Source organism: Crotalus tigris, unplaced genomic scaffold (genome assembly GCF_016545835.1).
Source record: "Crotalus tigris isolate CLP2741 ecotype Arizona unplaced genomic scaffold, ASM1654583v1 scf7180000018371.15429387391:27106975, whole genome shotgun sequence".
Lineage (NCBI taxonomy): Eukaryota > Metazoa > Chordata > Lepidosauria > Squamata > Viperidae > Crotalus > Crotalus tigris.
Window position 1 is genome coordinate 25,567,754 of NW_024096970.1, and position 13,884 is coordinate 25,581,637.

General features: G+C 34.9%; 1 protein-coding gene across 7 annotated transcripts in view; it reads right to left on the reverse strand.

The window, feature by feature from the left end:
• Window positions 1–13,884, reverse strand: part of AKAP6 (A-kinase anchoring protein 6) — a 288,472-nt gene that overhangs the window by 48,996 nt on the left and 225,592 nt on the right. For all 7 annotated transcript variants that reach the window (XM_039351877.1, XM_039351874.1, XM_039351875.1 and 4 more), the window contains one exon: window positions 9,701–9,925. In XM_039351877.1, coding sequence (XP_039207811.1) covers window positions 9,701–9,925 — 225 coding nt within the window. The remainder of the gene's footprint in view (window positions 1–9,700; window positions 9,926–13,884) is intronic.

Below are 13,884 nucleotides of genomic sequence, written 5' to 3' on the forward strand. Positions count from 1 at the left end.
TTACGTTTCTGAGTCTGCTTCTGTCTATGAAAATTGTTCATATTTATCAAAATCCCACGCATAAAGGCTTTACTTGCATCCCATACCATTGACATTGATGTTCCCTTATTCATATTTAAAGCAAAATATTCCTTTAAACATTTCTTTAGTTTTTGAACATTTTTTCTTGTTTAAATAAATTCTCATTCAATCTCCAGGATCTCCTCTCTTCTTTCTCAGCGACCAATTCCATCCAGACTGTCAATGACCTAGGAAAGATTTTAATATTCTTCACCCTGTTATATAAATCTGTTGTAATAAAAAAAAAGTCAATCCTTGAAAAGGATTTGTGTCTATCTGAAAAAAAGGTAAAATCTCTTTCCTCTTGATTACATTCACGCCAATAGTCTCTCAATTCCCAATCTTCTTTCAATTCAAAAAAGGCTTTAGGTAGTTTAGCCTGTTTGAAAAAAATAGAAGAACCTTTTTTGTCCTTTTGTGTATCTAAAACACCATTCCAGTCTCCCATTAATATCACAGACCTATAGTCCAACAGAGTTATTTTCTGATGTAACAACTTATAAAATTGTTCCTGTTGCTGGTTTGGTGCATACAATCCCACAATAAGTATTTTCTTACCATATAAACCAAGTTCAACCATAACATATCTTCCTTGGGGGTCTGATTCTACCAAACAAGCTGGTAAATTTTGCTTAACATAAATTACCACACCCCCTTTTTTCCCAGGGGCAGGAGATATAAAATGAGATCCCAAACGAAGGTTAGCTAAGTATTTTTGATCTTTAAGTAAAATATGAGTTTCCTGCAAACAAATAATATCATTGTTGTGTTGCTTTAAATAATGAAAAATTTTCTTCCTCTTCTGGGGAATGTTTAAACCGTTAACATTCCAGGTCAGGAACTTTGCCATCTCCCTCAACCAGGAGCCTGGAGAAGATTCCCTCAAGATCTGCTACTGAAGAATGTGTTGCAGAACTTTTGGGTCTTGCTCCTCCCACCGGCATTGAAACAATCTGATGAGCAGATTCTTTAGCTTCTTTCTTCTGTTGCTCCTTTTCCTTACGTTTATATGCTGCACGGGTCATTCTCTGTTCTTTAACCTCTGCTTGACGCATCCATTCCACCTGCCCAGCAGCCATCAAGCCTGATCCCTCAGACTGCTGTTCCTCCTCTTTGTCACTCAAGGCTTTCTGAATAGATGAAGATGAGCCTGCACCCAGGACCGTATTATAAAATTCTTTAGCTTTAGCAACTGTGTTAAGTCTATAACGTGTCCCCGCATGGCTCAAAACAATACCCGTCGGAATCTCCCATCTAAATGAAATCAATCTTGCTTTGAGTTCATTTGCTAAAAAAGCAAAATCTTTTCTGCTTCTTAAGATTTTGGATGGGATTTCCTTTAAAATAATAATATCTTGAGCAGCAATCTGGAATCTTTTGTTATAAAAAGCTTGTAAAATCTGATTACGCAGAGACTTCTTAGTAAAATAGATCACCACATCTCTAGGCAAATTCTTCTGTTTCGCAATCCAAGAATTAACTCTGTAGATTTTTTCCACTTCTCCACGTAATTCATCTTTATCTATATTCAGAACAACAGCCAAATCATTAATCACCATTTCCATCAGATCTTGATTCTTATCTTCTTTAAGGCCTCTGATTCTCAAAGCATGTTCCATCTGTCTGTACTGAAACATAAGGATATCATCTTGTGAAGTTTCCACTTTTTTTTCCATATCTTGAAATTTACAATCCAAAAATTCTACTTTTTCTTCAACTTCTTCCACTCTGGAGTCCAGCTTCACAACCACAGAAGCCAATCCAGATAAAGCTGAGACTATGTCTTCCCTCAAAATAGTATTATTCTGTACAAAAAGCTCCTTCATTTCCTTCTTCAATTTTTCCTTAGTTTCAGATTTGCTCTGTTCCAGAAGTTGCTTCACTTCCTCCCTAAATTGAGACACAGCCTTTCCCATTATATCCTTTAAATCTTGTGCAGATGTGCCTGATGGGGGAGGAGAAGGTGGAGATATAGCCTTGGGTTGTTGCACCGGTGGTGTTACTTTGAGTTGTTGTTGAACAGTTGCAGTAACAGGAGAAGAAATGACCTTAGAAACTATAGAAGCTGGTTGTCTCTTTGAAGCCATTTTAAACTATCTTTCTTTCTTCTTAAAAAAGGAAAAAAAGTACTTAAATCCTTACAAATAAAAAGACCAGGAAAAATACAATAAAAGTAAAAACTCCCAAGGCAGTTTAAAAGAAGAAAAAAGGCTTAAGAAAAAAAAAAACAATGTTAAGCATACAGTTCAATCAGTCCGTCTTTTCTTTCCAGAGATAGGAAAAAAAAACTTTCAAAACGCCATTTTACTTTCACTCTCACTTTCCGCCCAAAGAAAAGAAAGTGAAAAAAAAAATCAGCTTATACTAAAAAGAAAAAATTAAAGAAAATAAATCTCTAACTCTAAATAAAATCCTTTAAACAGTTCTGTCCGCTTTAAAAGTCACTCACCAAGCAGCTTTGAGTACGGAGATGGTAGCGGCGTTTTGCTTTGCTTCCGAAGAAGCAAAGACAGCTGAGAGGCGGAGAAGGCAATGAACTCCGAGGGAGCACTCTTTCTACCCCCCTAAAAAAAAAATCCAGGGAAGGTTAAGAGGTTCTACCTCTATTCATGCAATCTCTACCCCTTCCCTTCGCCCGGGAAGGGGATTTCGAACCGCGAGCCAGCTGATGAACGCTGTGCTCCGCGGATCTGACACCGTCTCAGGAGGACGGCTACAAAGTAGCTGCCATCATCGCCGCTTTAACCACCGGAAGTCCCGTTTGTTTTTGATATATAGCAGTAAGAGCTTGTAATATTTTTTCTCCAAAATTCATCTCCTCAATTGCTCTTAACATAAAATGCCAGTTCAATTGATCAAAAGCTTTTTCAGCATCTAAAAATATCAGCCCTGCAGGGACTTGGTTGTTCTTATCTAAATATTCTAATATATTAATAATTTGTCTAACATTATTTTTCATGTACCTGCCAGTTATAAAACCCGATTGGTCCTTATGTATAAGCTGATGCACAACCATCATAAGCCTATTAGCTAAAATTTTTGCAAAGATCTTATAGTCTACATTTAAAAGAGATATAGGTCTATAATTCTTTGGTAAAGTAAGATCTTGATCCTCTTTTGGAATCAAGGATATGAAAGCACTGCGCCATGACGGAGGGATCTCTGAGCCCTGCAATATGTTATTAAAAAGCTCACCTAAAGGTTGAATCATCTCTTCTACTAAAGTTTTATAATAAATAGGTGTCAAACCATCCGTACCTGGCGCTTTGCCTAATTTTAATTGCTTAATAACTGTCACAATTTCCTCATTAGTAATTGGACCATTAATTTCTTGCTTCTGATCTTCTGTCAATTTAGGAAAGTTAGCCTCCCTTAAATATTTATTTATATCTAAAATTTGTACATTAGTAGTCTTATATAATTTTTGATAATAATCTAAAAAAGATTTCTTAATCAATTCCTTCTGATACACTAATTTACCATTATAATTTATTTTATCTATTGTTCTCTGTCTCTGTTTCTTTCTTAATTGATAGGCCAACCATCTCCCTGGTTTATTGGCATTACAAAATGTATTTTGTTTCATAAACAAAAAATTAGTTGCAGATTGATCAGCCATCAACATGCTAAATTGTGTTCTTAAGAACTTTATAGATTCCTTAACCTTTTCATCTGAAGGATTTAAAATCAAAAACTTTTCTTTTGATTTAATCTCATCTTCCAGTTCCTTACGCTTCTGAGTCTGCTTTTGTCTATGAACATTGTTCATCTTTATCAAAATCCCACACATAAAAGCTTTACCTGCATCCCATACCATTGATGTTGATGTCCCCTTATACATATTCAAAGCAAAATAATCCTTTAAACACTCCTTTAACTTTTGAACATTCTTTTCTTGTCTAAATAAATTCTCATTCACCCTCCAGGATCTCCTCTCCTCTTTTTCATAAATCAGCTCCATCCAAACTGGACTATGATCCGTCAATGACCTAGGAAAAAATTTTACATTCTTTACCCTATTATATAAATCAGTTGTAATAAAAAAAATCAATTCTTGAAAGAGATTGATGTCTATCTGAAAAAAAGGTAAAGTCTCTCTCCTCTTGATTACGTTCACGCCAATAGTCTCTCAATTCCCAATCCTCTTTCAGATCAAAAAAGGCTTTGGGTAATTTAGCCTGTTTAGAAAGGATAGAGGAACCTTTTTTGTCCCTTTGTGTATCTAAAACACCATTCCAATCCCCCATTAATATCACAGATCTATAGTCCAGCGAAATTATTTTCTGATGTAACAGTTTATAAAATTGTTCTTGTTGCTGATTTGGTGCATACAATCCCACTACAAGTATTTTCTTACCATATAAACCAAGTTCAATCATTACATATCTTCCTTGAGGATCTGATTCTACCAGACAAACTGGTAGATTTTGCTTAACATAAATAACCACTCCCCCTTTTTTCCCAGGGGCAGGAGATACAAAATGAGATCCCAAATGAGCATTAGCTAAATATTTTTGATCTTTAAGTAAAATATGAGTTTCCTGCAAGCAGATAATATCATTGTTATGTTGCTTTAAATAATGAAAGATTTTCTTTCTTTTCTGAGGGGAGTTAAGGCCATTAACATTCCAGGTCAGGAACTTTGCCATCTCCCTTAACCAGGAGCCTGGAGAAGACTGCCTGAAGATCTGCCATTGATGAATGTGTTGCAGAACTCTTGGGTCTTGCTCCTCCCACCGGCAATGAAGCACTTTCAGAAGAAGATTCTTTGGGTTCTTTCTTCTGTTGTTCCTTTTCCTTGCGTCTGTGTGCTGCACAGGTCATCCTCTGCTCTTTAACCTCTATTTGACGTTGCCATTCCACTCGTGACTTCCCAGCAGAAATCAGACCTAATCCTTCAGATTGCTGTTCCACCTCTTTGCCGCCCAAAGATTTCTGGATCATAGATAAAGATGAGCCTGCTCCCAGGACCGTATTATAAAACTCTTTGGCTTTAGCAACCGTGTTAAGCCTATAACGCATCCCCGCATGGCTCAAAACAATACCCGTCGGAATCTCCCATCTGAATGACATCGATCTTGCTTTAAGTTCATTAGCTAGAAAAGCAAAGTCTTTCCTGTTTCTTAAAATTCTTGATGGAATTTCCTTTAAAATAATGACATCTTGGGCAGCAATCTGAAATCTCTTATTTTAATAAGCTTGTATAATTTCATTACGCAGAGGCCTCTTTGTAAAATAAATCATCACATCTCTTGGCAAATTCTTTTGTTTCGCAATCCAAGAATTAACTCTGTAAACTTTTTCCACTTCTCTGCGTAATTCATCTTTATCCATATTCAAAACAGGAGCTAGATCATTAAGCACCATCTCTGTCAAATCTTGATTCATATCTTCTTTCAAACCCCTGATTCTCAAAGCATGCTCCATTTCCTTGTACTGGGACATAAGAATATCCTCTTGTGAAATTTCCACCTTTCTTTCCATATTCTGGAATTTATCTTCAATAAAATCAACTTTATCTGCGACCTCCTCCACTCTAGAATCCAATTTCGCAACCACAGAAGCCAGGCCTGATAAAGCTGTTACTATATCTTGCCTCAAGATAGTGTTATTGTCCTCTAACAGCTGCTTCATTTCCTCTTTACTTTCAGATTTCTTCTGTTTAAGGAGGTCTTTCATTTCCTCTTTGCTTTCAGATTTGCTCTGTTCAAGAAGTTGCTTCATTTCATCTCTAATTTGGGATACAGCATTTCCCATTATATCTTTAATCTCTTGTGCAGATAAGCCTGGCAAAGGAGGAGAAGGTGGAGGCAGTACTGATGGTGTAGCTTTAAGTTGTTGTTGTACAGTTAGAGTTGTAGGAGAGGAAACCACCTTAGAAAGTATAGAGGCCGGTTGCCTCTTTGAAGCCATTTTTCAAAGTATTATTCTCTCTCTCTTTCCTCTTAAAAGGAAAAAGGAAAAAGAAAAAAAAGTACTAAAATTCTTAAAGTTTAAAAAAAAAAGCCAAGAAAAGTGCCCAAAACATGATCAAAAAATAAAGGAGAAAGTTAAAAGCAATAAATGTATTCATTTAAGTCCATATTTTCTTTCCGGGAAAAAAAAAAAGTAAAGAACAAAAGAACAAAGTACTTTCAGAACACCATCTTACTTTCACTCTCCGTGCCGACAAAAAAGAAACAAGGGAAAAGAATCAAAGTCAACTAGAAAAAAATTAAAATAAAATACTAAACTAAAAAAAAAATCCTTTAAACTGCTCTGTCCGCTTTAAATATTACTCACCAGAACACTTTAAACGCGGAGATGGTAGCGGTGTTTCCTTTTGTCTCCGAAGAGACAAAAACAGCTGGGAGGCGGAGAAAGCAGGAACTCCGAGGGAACGCTCCTTCTGCCCCCTCAAAAGAAAAATCCAGAGGGGGCTAAGAGGTTCTACCTCTATTCTTGCAATCTCTACCCCTTCCCTTCGCCTGGGAAGGGGATTCCGAACCGTGGGCTAGCTGATGTTCACTGCGCTCCACAGATCTGACGCCGTCCTAGGAGGACGGCTACGAAGTAGCCGCCATCAACGCCGCTCCCCAGCGGAAGCTCCCATACATAATGATTCTTGATATCAGCAAGCTATTTAAATAAATAGTCTATGGCATTTTGATTAGTAAGCTAGTTAAGTGAAGGTTAAATAACAAGAAACATGCAATAGATACATGGATGGCTGAAAACTGTGCTCAAATAGTGCTCAAGAACGGTTCCTCATTAAATTAGGGGTAGGTGCTGAGTTGGGATTGGTCTTGCTCTCTTAATTCTTCAACATTTTTAATAAATGAAGAGGTGGAACAAAAGCTTACTAGATCTACAGATTACCCCAAATTGGACTGGATAGCCAATATTTCAGAAGACAGTTTGAAATATAAAATTAATGAAATGTAAGAGACATAAATGCAAACCAAGGGAATATAAATAGCTATCTTGATAAGATCTTTGAAAAAAGGTCTTGGTATACTAGTTGATGACAAACTAAACTTGAGTATGCCATGGCTGCAAAAAAGGAAAATATGACTATTTATTTCTAGTGTCAACTAGAAATAAAGTTCTACAAAGAGAGATTTAACATTAGGTTGAGAAGTCCAAAAGGACATGTGGTAGCACTCTACAAATACTTAAAAGAATATAATGCACAAAAAGGTCAATTTCCATTGATCTAAAGAAAAGCACACAAAATATATATTATAAGAAGGCAGATTCTGAGGGAATGTTAGGAAATACATTTTAGCAGTTAGAACAATTTAATTGTGAAACTAATTACCCCAAGAAATAAAAAGTTCTCCTTCACTAAATGAGCTCAAAAAAAAAGCCATGTATTTATTTTTTACAGCTTTTTTATTAGATTTATATCCTACTTTCCCTTCTGGAGTGTACTGAGGCATTGTACAGAGTTTATCTGCAGATCTAATTCTACTACTTATGTGTATCTAACTTTTCTCTAGATATCTGCAGTTTGAGCAAATTGTTTCAGAAGACTTGAAAATACTTTCAGTTGAATACATTCTATAATTTCCCTGTGAGTGGAAATCCTTGTATTTTTAACAATGAATTCATTCTCATATTTAGTGTTTTGAAAAGTTCTGACACATTTGCAGTACAGGTAGTCCTCAACTTACAAGCATTAGTTTATCAATTATTTGAAGTCACAAGGCATTGAAAAAAGTGACTTATGACTTATAGCAATAGCTCTTAGACTTCACAGTGCTTTACAGCCCTTTCTAAGTGGTTTTACAGAGTCAACATATTTTCCCCATAATCTGGATCCTCAATTTTATTGACCTCGGAAGGATGGAAGGCTGAGTCAACCTTGAGTCAGTGAGGATTGAACTCCTGGCAGTTAGCAGAGTCAGCCTGCAATACCGCATTCTAACCACTGTGCCACCATTGCAGCATCCCCACAGACTGAACAAAATTAAGGTGCTTGACAACCAATGTACTGTATATGGTGTTTGGCTTCCAACAAGCAAAGTCAATGGGGCAAGGCAAGCTTACCAAACCACAGGATTCACTTAACAGCTGCAAAGATTTGCTTAACAACAATGGCAAGAAAGGTTGTAAAGTTGGTGACAACTCACTTAACAACCACCTTGCTTAGCAATGGAAATTCTGGTCTCAGTTGTGTAAGTCAAGGACTACCTGTATGCAGTTTTAACAGATAAATCAAGATGTTTAAAATATTGATCTTTGCTCAACAAGTTAAATTACTATACAGTTTCAGCATCTTTAAATAATGATCAGTTCCTTTTTTTCAAATTTCATCTTTCTACGGAACTAATACAATGCAAAATGAAAACCAAAATTAAAGAATTGTCCTTTTTTACAAAATAAATACTGTCTGTTAGAATATAATATGAAAAACTATTCTGAAATCATGGTTCATATATCATAGTCAAATCCAATATTATTGTATTTTTGCTAAATTAAATTCTAACTAAGTTCTTGAAAATTTTCTAAAAATTTTATTGAAAATACATGCATTATATATTTTATAGTCTTAAATATACCAGCTTTTATCTTGCATCAAGTGTCTTGTAGGAATTTGATTTGAAAACTTGCTTAATCTGGACATTAAATTTAAGGAGACAAAGAGGGCTAAAAGATTGGACCTACAGTATACCTCTGCAAAGAATGTGGGTCCTCACTGTAGCCAATATATATTGTCCTCAATAATATGATGGTTTAATTTTGAAAGGAATAATATATGAAACCTGTCTTAATTATTAATGAGCTGAATAATGACGTGATTTACATAGGACTTGGTCAACAGCTATTTTTGCCACTTGATTAATTTGAGGATAAAATTAAAAGTTGTAGCTGAGTCTTTAACACTATGGCCTGATCTGCTGCCATATCACAAAAGTCACTCCTACACATCCTTTAGACAGCACTCATCTATCAAGATGGCACAATGTCGGTAAAGTCCCATTCTGCATTTTCCCTTTAAAAAATCCATTTCTGAGTTCCCCCAAAGTCAAATATGATCCTCCCTTATATGCTCAATGGCAACTTCTGTTATGCTTTTATGTTGGTTATGATGTAGATGAAACAATACAATTATTATGATATATATTCTGCTGTCAGAGTTGCCATCCTTGTTCAACATTTTTGTTGATTAACAAGGCTCAATCTGTGCCTGAACATTGGCTAGTGGGCAACTAGCTAATGACAAATCTCAACCTATACAGCAAAGGTGCTGGTTCACTTCTATCAGTTGGTCACAGTACTGTACTAATACAAAACCAGCGGCATGCTTTTTCCTTTTTCTCTTATTTATGCTAAACCTATGCAAGAGTAACTTACTACTAAAAATCACACAATGAGTCTTCATTAAGCTGGATAGAGTGTACAGAATGCAATGAGACAATGATAAGGAGTCAGGATGTAAGACTGAAATTATTTTGGTCCTTGCAAATGTTTATGTACAGAAAAAAATATGTTTAAAATGAAGTTCTGTAACAGAAAAGGCAATGTCTTCATATAAATGTGCAGAAATTATATATTCACAATTGACTGTGCAGGTAACAGCATAAAACATATATGCATTTTATATTCTATATTGCTCCAAAAATCAACCCAACTTGCATCAATGCTTTTTTATTACCTTAAAGTACTGCAGTTGCTTCTCCGCATTCATTGTTCCTTCATTTTCTTGCCTCAGACAGGAATTAAAGATAAAAAGCTCAGTATCTCTCAGCCACCCTTTCAGTTCTTTGATTCTGACCTCCAGCTGCCTTACTAGGCTGCCACTTTCAGGGGACAGCAAGTCACGTGATCCTAACCCGCTGTGCCCCACCAATGAGTCTTCAATCTTCTCTTGTAATGTTTTCTAATGCAACAGAGAAAGAAAACATAGATTAATCTAAAGTTCTAAAGTACATATATCTAACTGGCTAGAAAGCAACCAAATTAGTCACTCTAACTCCTGATTTATCTTATGCATGTTTTTTAAATATTCTGCTGAATTCAGCATGACTCAATCCCAGTAAGTAGAAACAGAACAGGTTTTAGTGTTTTTAGTATATTTCTAATAGATTCTTATCAAAATACTATCTGAGCCCATAACTGAATTGCTTTGGGGTAAACTGTTCTCAAATAAGTTTGATCATCAATAGAAGTTTATCGGTATAATATTCTAGTTATATTATATAACCTAATTATATATTATATAATTATATACCTAATATGTATATATGGCTATATATAGTAAAATGTGTTATACAAAGCTGAAATATAGACATTAAGCTATGATTTGAAGTTGCCATAATGCTGGAGTTACACAATTTGCTGAATCCATGGCTCATCACAAAGGTTTGATTCTCACAAAAGCCAAAAGTAAACAATGATAGCTTAGACTGCATTTAAGAATGCAATAATGATGTTCTCCCCATGCTTTGGAATACAGTCCCCAAGCTCTGAAAATATTGCCTATTCTTGCTGGAGCTTCTCAGAATTATGGTCTAAAATAGGGGTGTCAAACTTGCAACGTCACGTGACATGTCACAATATATCGTGACTTTTTTGCCATCAATGGGGTGGGCACAGTTTGGCTATGATGCATCCAGTCCGCAGACCAGCACTTTGACACCCCTGGTTTAAAACAACTAGATGGATCTAGATTATGCACTCTGATCTTGGTGAACTAAAACTGTAGCAAGAAATTTTAACTAGAATTCTATAATGAAATAGGAAATAGACTACATGGGAAGTTTTAAAATTAATTGCCACTAATTGAACAATCCAAAACCTGGTAATCTGGATTCATCTCAGTGCTATTTTTTTTCCTATAGAAGAATTTTAGTAAGAACTGGTTTGGATCCAAAAAACTGCAAATAGACCTATGACTGAAGATCTCTGTTTCCACTCAAAATTATTACAATTATTTATCTTTCATTAAAAGTTTCTGTTGAGAGCTAGATATATCTTGAATGGTGTGATATAATAGCAAAGAAGACTTAGAGCTAGGAGACAAGTGAGAAAGAAATTCAAAAGAAGGAGGTAACTCCCTACCCAAAGAAAAATGCCTTTTGCTACAACATTTTGTATCAGAGTCACTGTTTTCTTAACTTCATGTATAACAAGACATATGAAATGATATAATGAGAGAACTGATTACTTTGCTCAGGAGTTTATAATTTAAATTAATTACAATTAAGAATGCAATAATGTGTTCTCCACATGATTTGGAATACAGCCCCCAAGCTCTGAAAATATTGACTATTCTTGCTGGAGCTTCTCAGAGTTATGGTCTAAAACAACTAGGTGGGTGTAGATTGTGCACTCTGATCTAGGTGAACTAAAATTGTAATAAGAAATTTTAGAATTCTATAATGAAATGGGAAATAGACTACATGGGAAGTTTTAAAATTGCCAATAACTGAACATTCCAATGACGTTGGATAGTGAAGGCTTAGACATGTGTAGAGAAGATATACTGAAATCAATGGAATCAATGGAATTTAAATTAATTGCTGTTTTCAGTAGGATTCAGTAGGATTTCCAAACAGGAAGTACAGAAACACAAAATGGTTCCAGTCTACCACAATTATGTTTACTTCTGTCAGTTTTCTCAATTATTTCTTTAAAATGCTAATTTTAATGTATTAAAATAGCTATACATTTTGTGTTTTTGAACTTTTGCAAAACACGCTCATGAAATAAGTAGACAAGCTTTCAAATACAAGAGCCTCTGTAATTATAGAATATGTATTCAATGAAGCAGGTTGATCTGGGACATGAGTGCCAGCTTGTCATGGTGTAAATAATAAATGCAGAAAGAAGATCTCCTTCATAAGGGGAACTGATAAGGTGCCACAAAGTATGGCCATATGAAAAACCAATAAGGAAAAATAAAAAGACCAGATGCCACAAACTACGTGGGATGGTCATGACAGATTTACTAGCTCACAAAGATATATGAGAGACATTTTTCTATGTTTTTTTTAAATATTTTTTTCATTCAGAATTTATTGCAAGTCATCTTATTTGGTCTTACAATCACTTCGATTTGTTATAGTGATAGGGTTAATATTAGCATATATCTTAGCTCTTAGACTGCAGAGTTATAAGTCAATTTATTGGGATTTATTGGTGATTCCAATTAAATGATGCCAATTCTTAGATTCTGTAGAGATTCTCACCAATCCACTTGTGTACCAACCAATCCTTTTATTTCAACAAAAAAAAGGAGAGGGAAATGGGATTGCAGGAATGTAAAATTCAGCTAGCTTTCTTCTTGTACCCAAGAAAACTTACTCCATCATACATCATTTTAAAAGTGTTAATATGGCAGAGATCATCAAAGAATAGTTTAATCTTTGCTCCTGTTGGGTCTGAAAATGGATACCGATATAGATGTATGTATATGTTATTATATTTATGTGGGTATTTCTACAGTATGTATTAGGCTACTATTTGATCATTCATCACTATCAAATTTTATATAAAACTACTTGGATTCAGTTTCACTTGGGCTAATTTAGGTAATAGCCAAATAGGGGACATTAAAGATTCGGTTTGGCCGTAATTACAATGTCTCAAACTTTAAAATTATGTGAATGGTTGCATGGTAATTGGAGTTATTGCTATCAAGGCTTCCAAAAGCTAGACCTTCTTTGCCTGCAATAATTAATGAATTATTAGAGGGAGAGTAAGTTAGGATTAGTCCCATTCAAATCAGTGAAATGGGAAATACCGTGTTTTGAGAATTTAATAGCCTAACAATAGGCTTTGAAATACATACTGAATTAAATCAACAGATACTCATCTATTCTCAAACATTGTGCAAATAATGTGTTTAGGAGATCGTAACAGAATAAAACAAGCATTCTTGGCAACACCCTTCTATTTTGATGGCTCAAATATTGATAATTTGAAGGCTCTCAGTGGAATCCAGCTTTAGCTATTGTTTTTACGCTGTAACAAAAGTAGCAGCAGGAGGTGAAATCAATGCCCTTGGTGGGTAGGGTCACAAAAAAGAATTTATTGCCACTTTTTTGTTCTGGAACAGTTTGCAATCATAAATTCTTCATAAACAGAATACTTCAGAGAATGGTCCGTCTTCATAAATATACGACAGAGGACATCAATTTCATTTAATTCACAATTTGTGTCAGCACAGCAGATGCCAATGCCTGCCTTGATAGGGTTGTTTAATATGCAATTGAGACTGAGTAATATTCAGCACAGGGGACAAAATTTCACAGATTAAACTGTACGCACCACTGACATTTCATTCTAATGTATTTCCATTCCACACTGTTCACCTTAGATGAAAGTAATATTAAAAACCATATCTCTCTATTTTACCATTGTTAGAAGTTAAAATCCTTGTCTTTAATTTTTTTATGCCAATTAAAAGTAATCATGCCAATTAAACAGTATGCATGGTGTTGTTAGTTTCCAGTTTTTTTATTAAATTAAAGAAAACTCCATCAAAAACTGCTCATTAGACGTGAAATTTCATTTAAGAAGAAAAAGCAACTTTTTTTGTAAATGCAGAAATTAATTGAAAAAGTAATATAAAATTGCTTCTTGATAGAAAAAGAAAGGACCTTTAAAATTCATTTTAAATGGCAGAGTGGTCTTTTATTTCTGTTTTAAAATCTGATTATTTTAATGAAGGAAAGTTGATTAATTGCTTTTCTGACTGACTGTATATGCTTCTGGGGTAACCAAGAATTTAGGATTGTTCTTGAAATGCACTGATTTAAAAAGATGAACAATTAATTTTGAATGCCCAAGGGGAATTTGAGTTTGCTATAAAATAGTCCTTTCTGCATCACACAA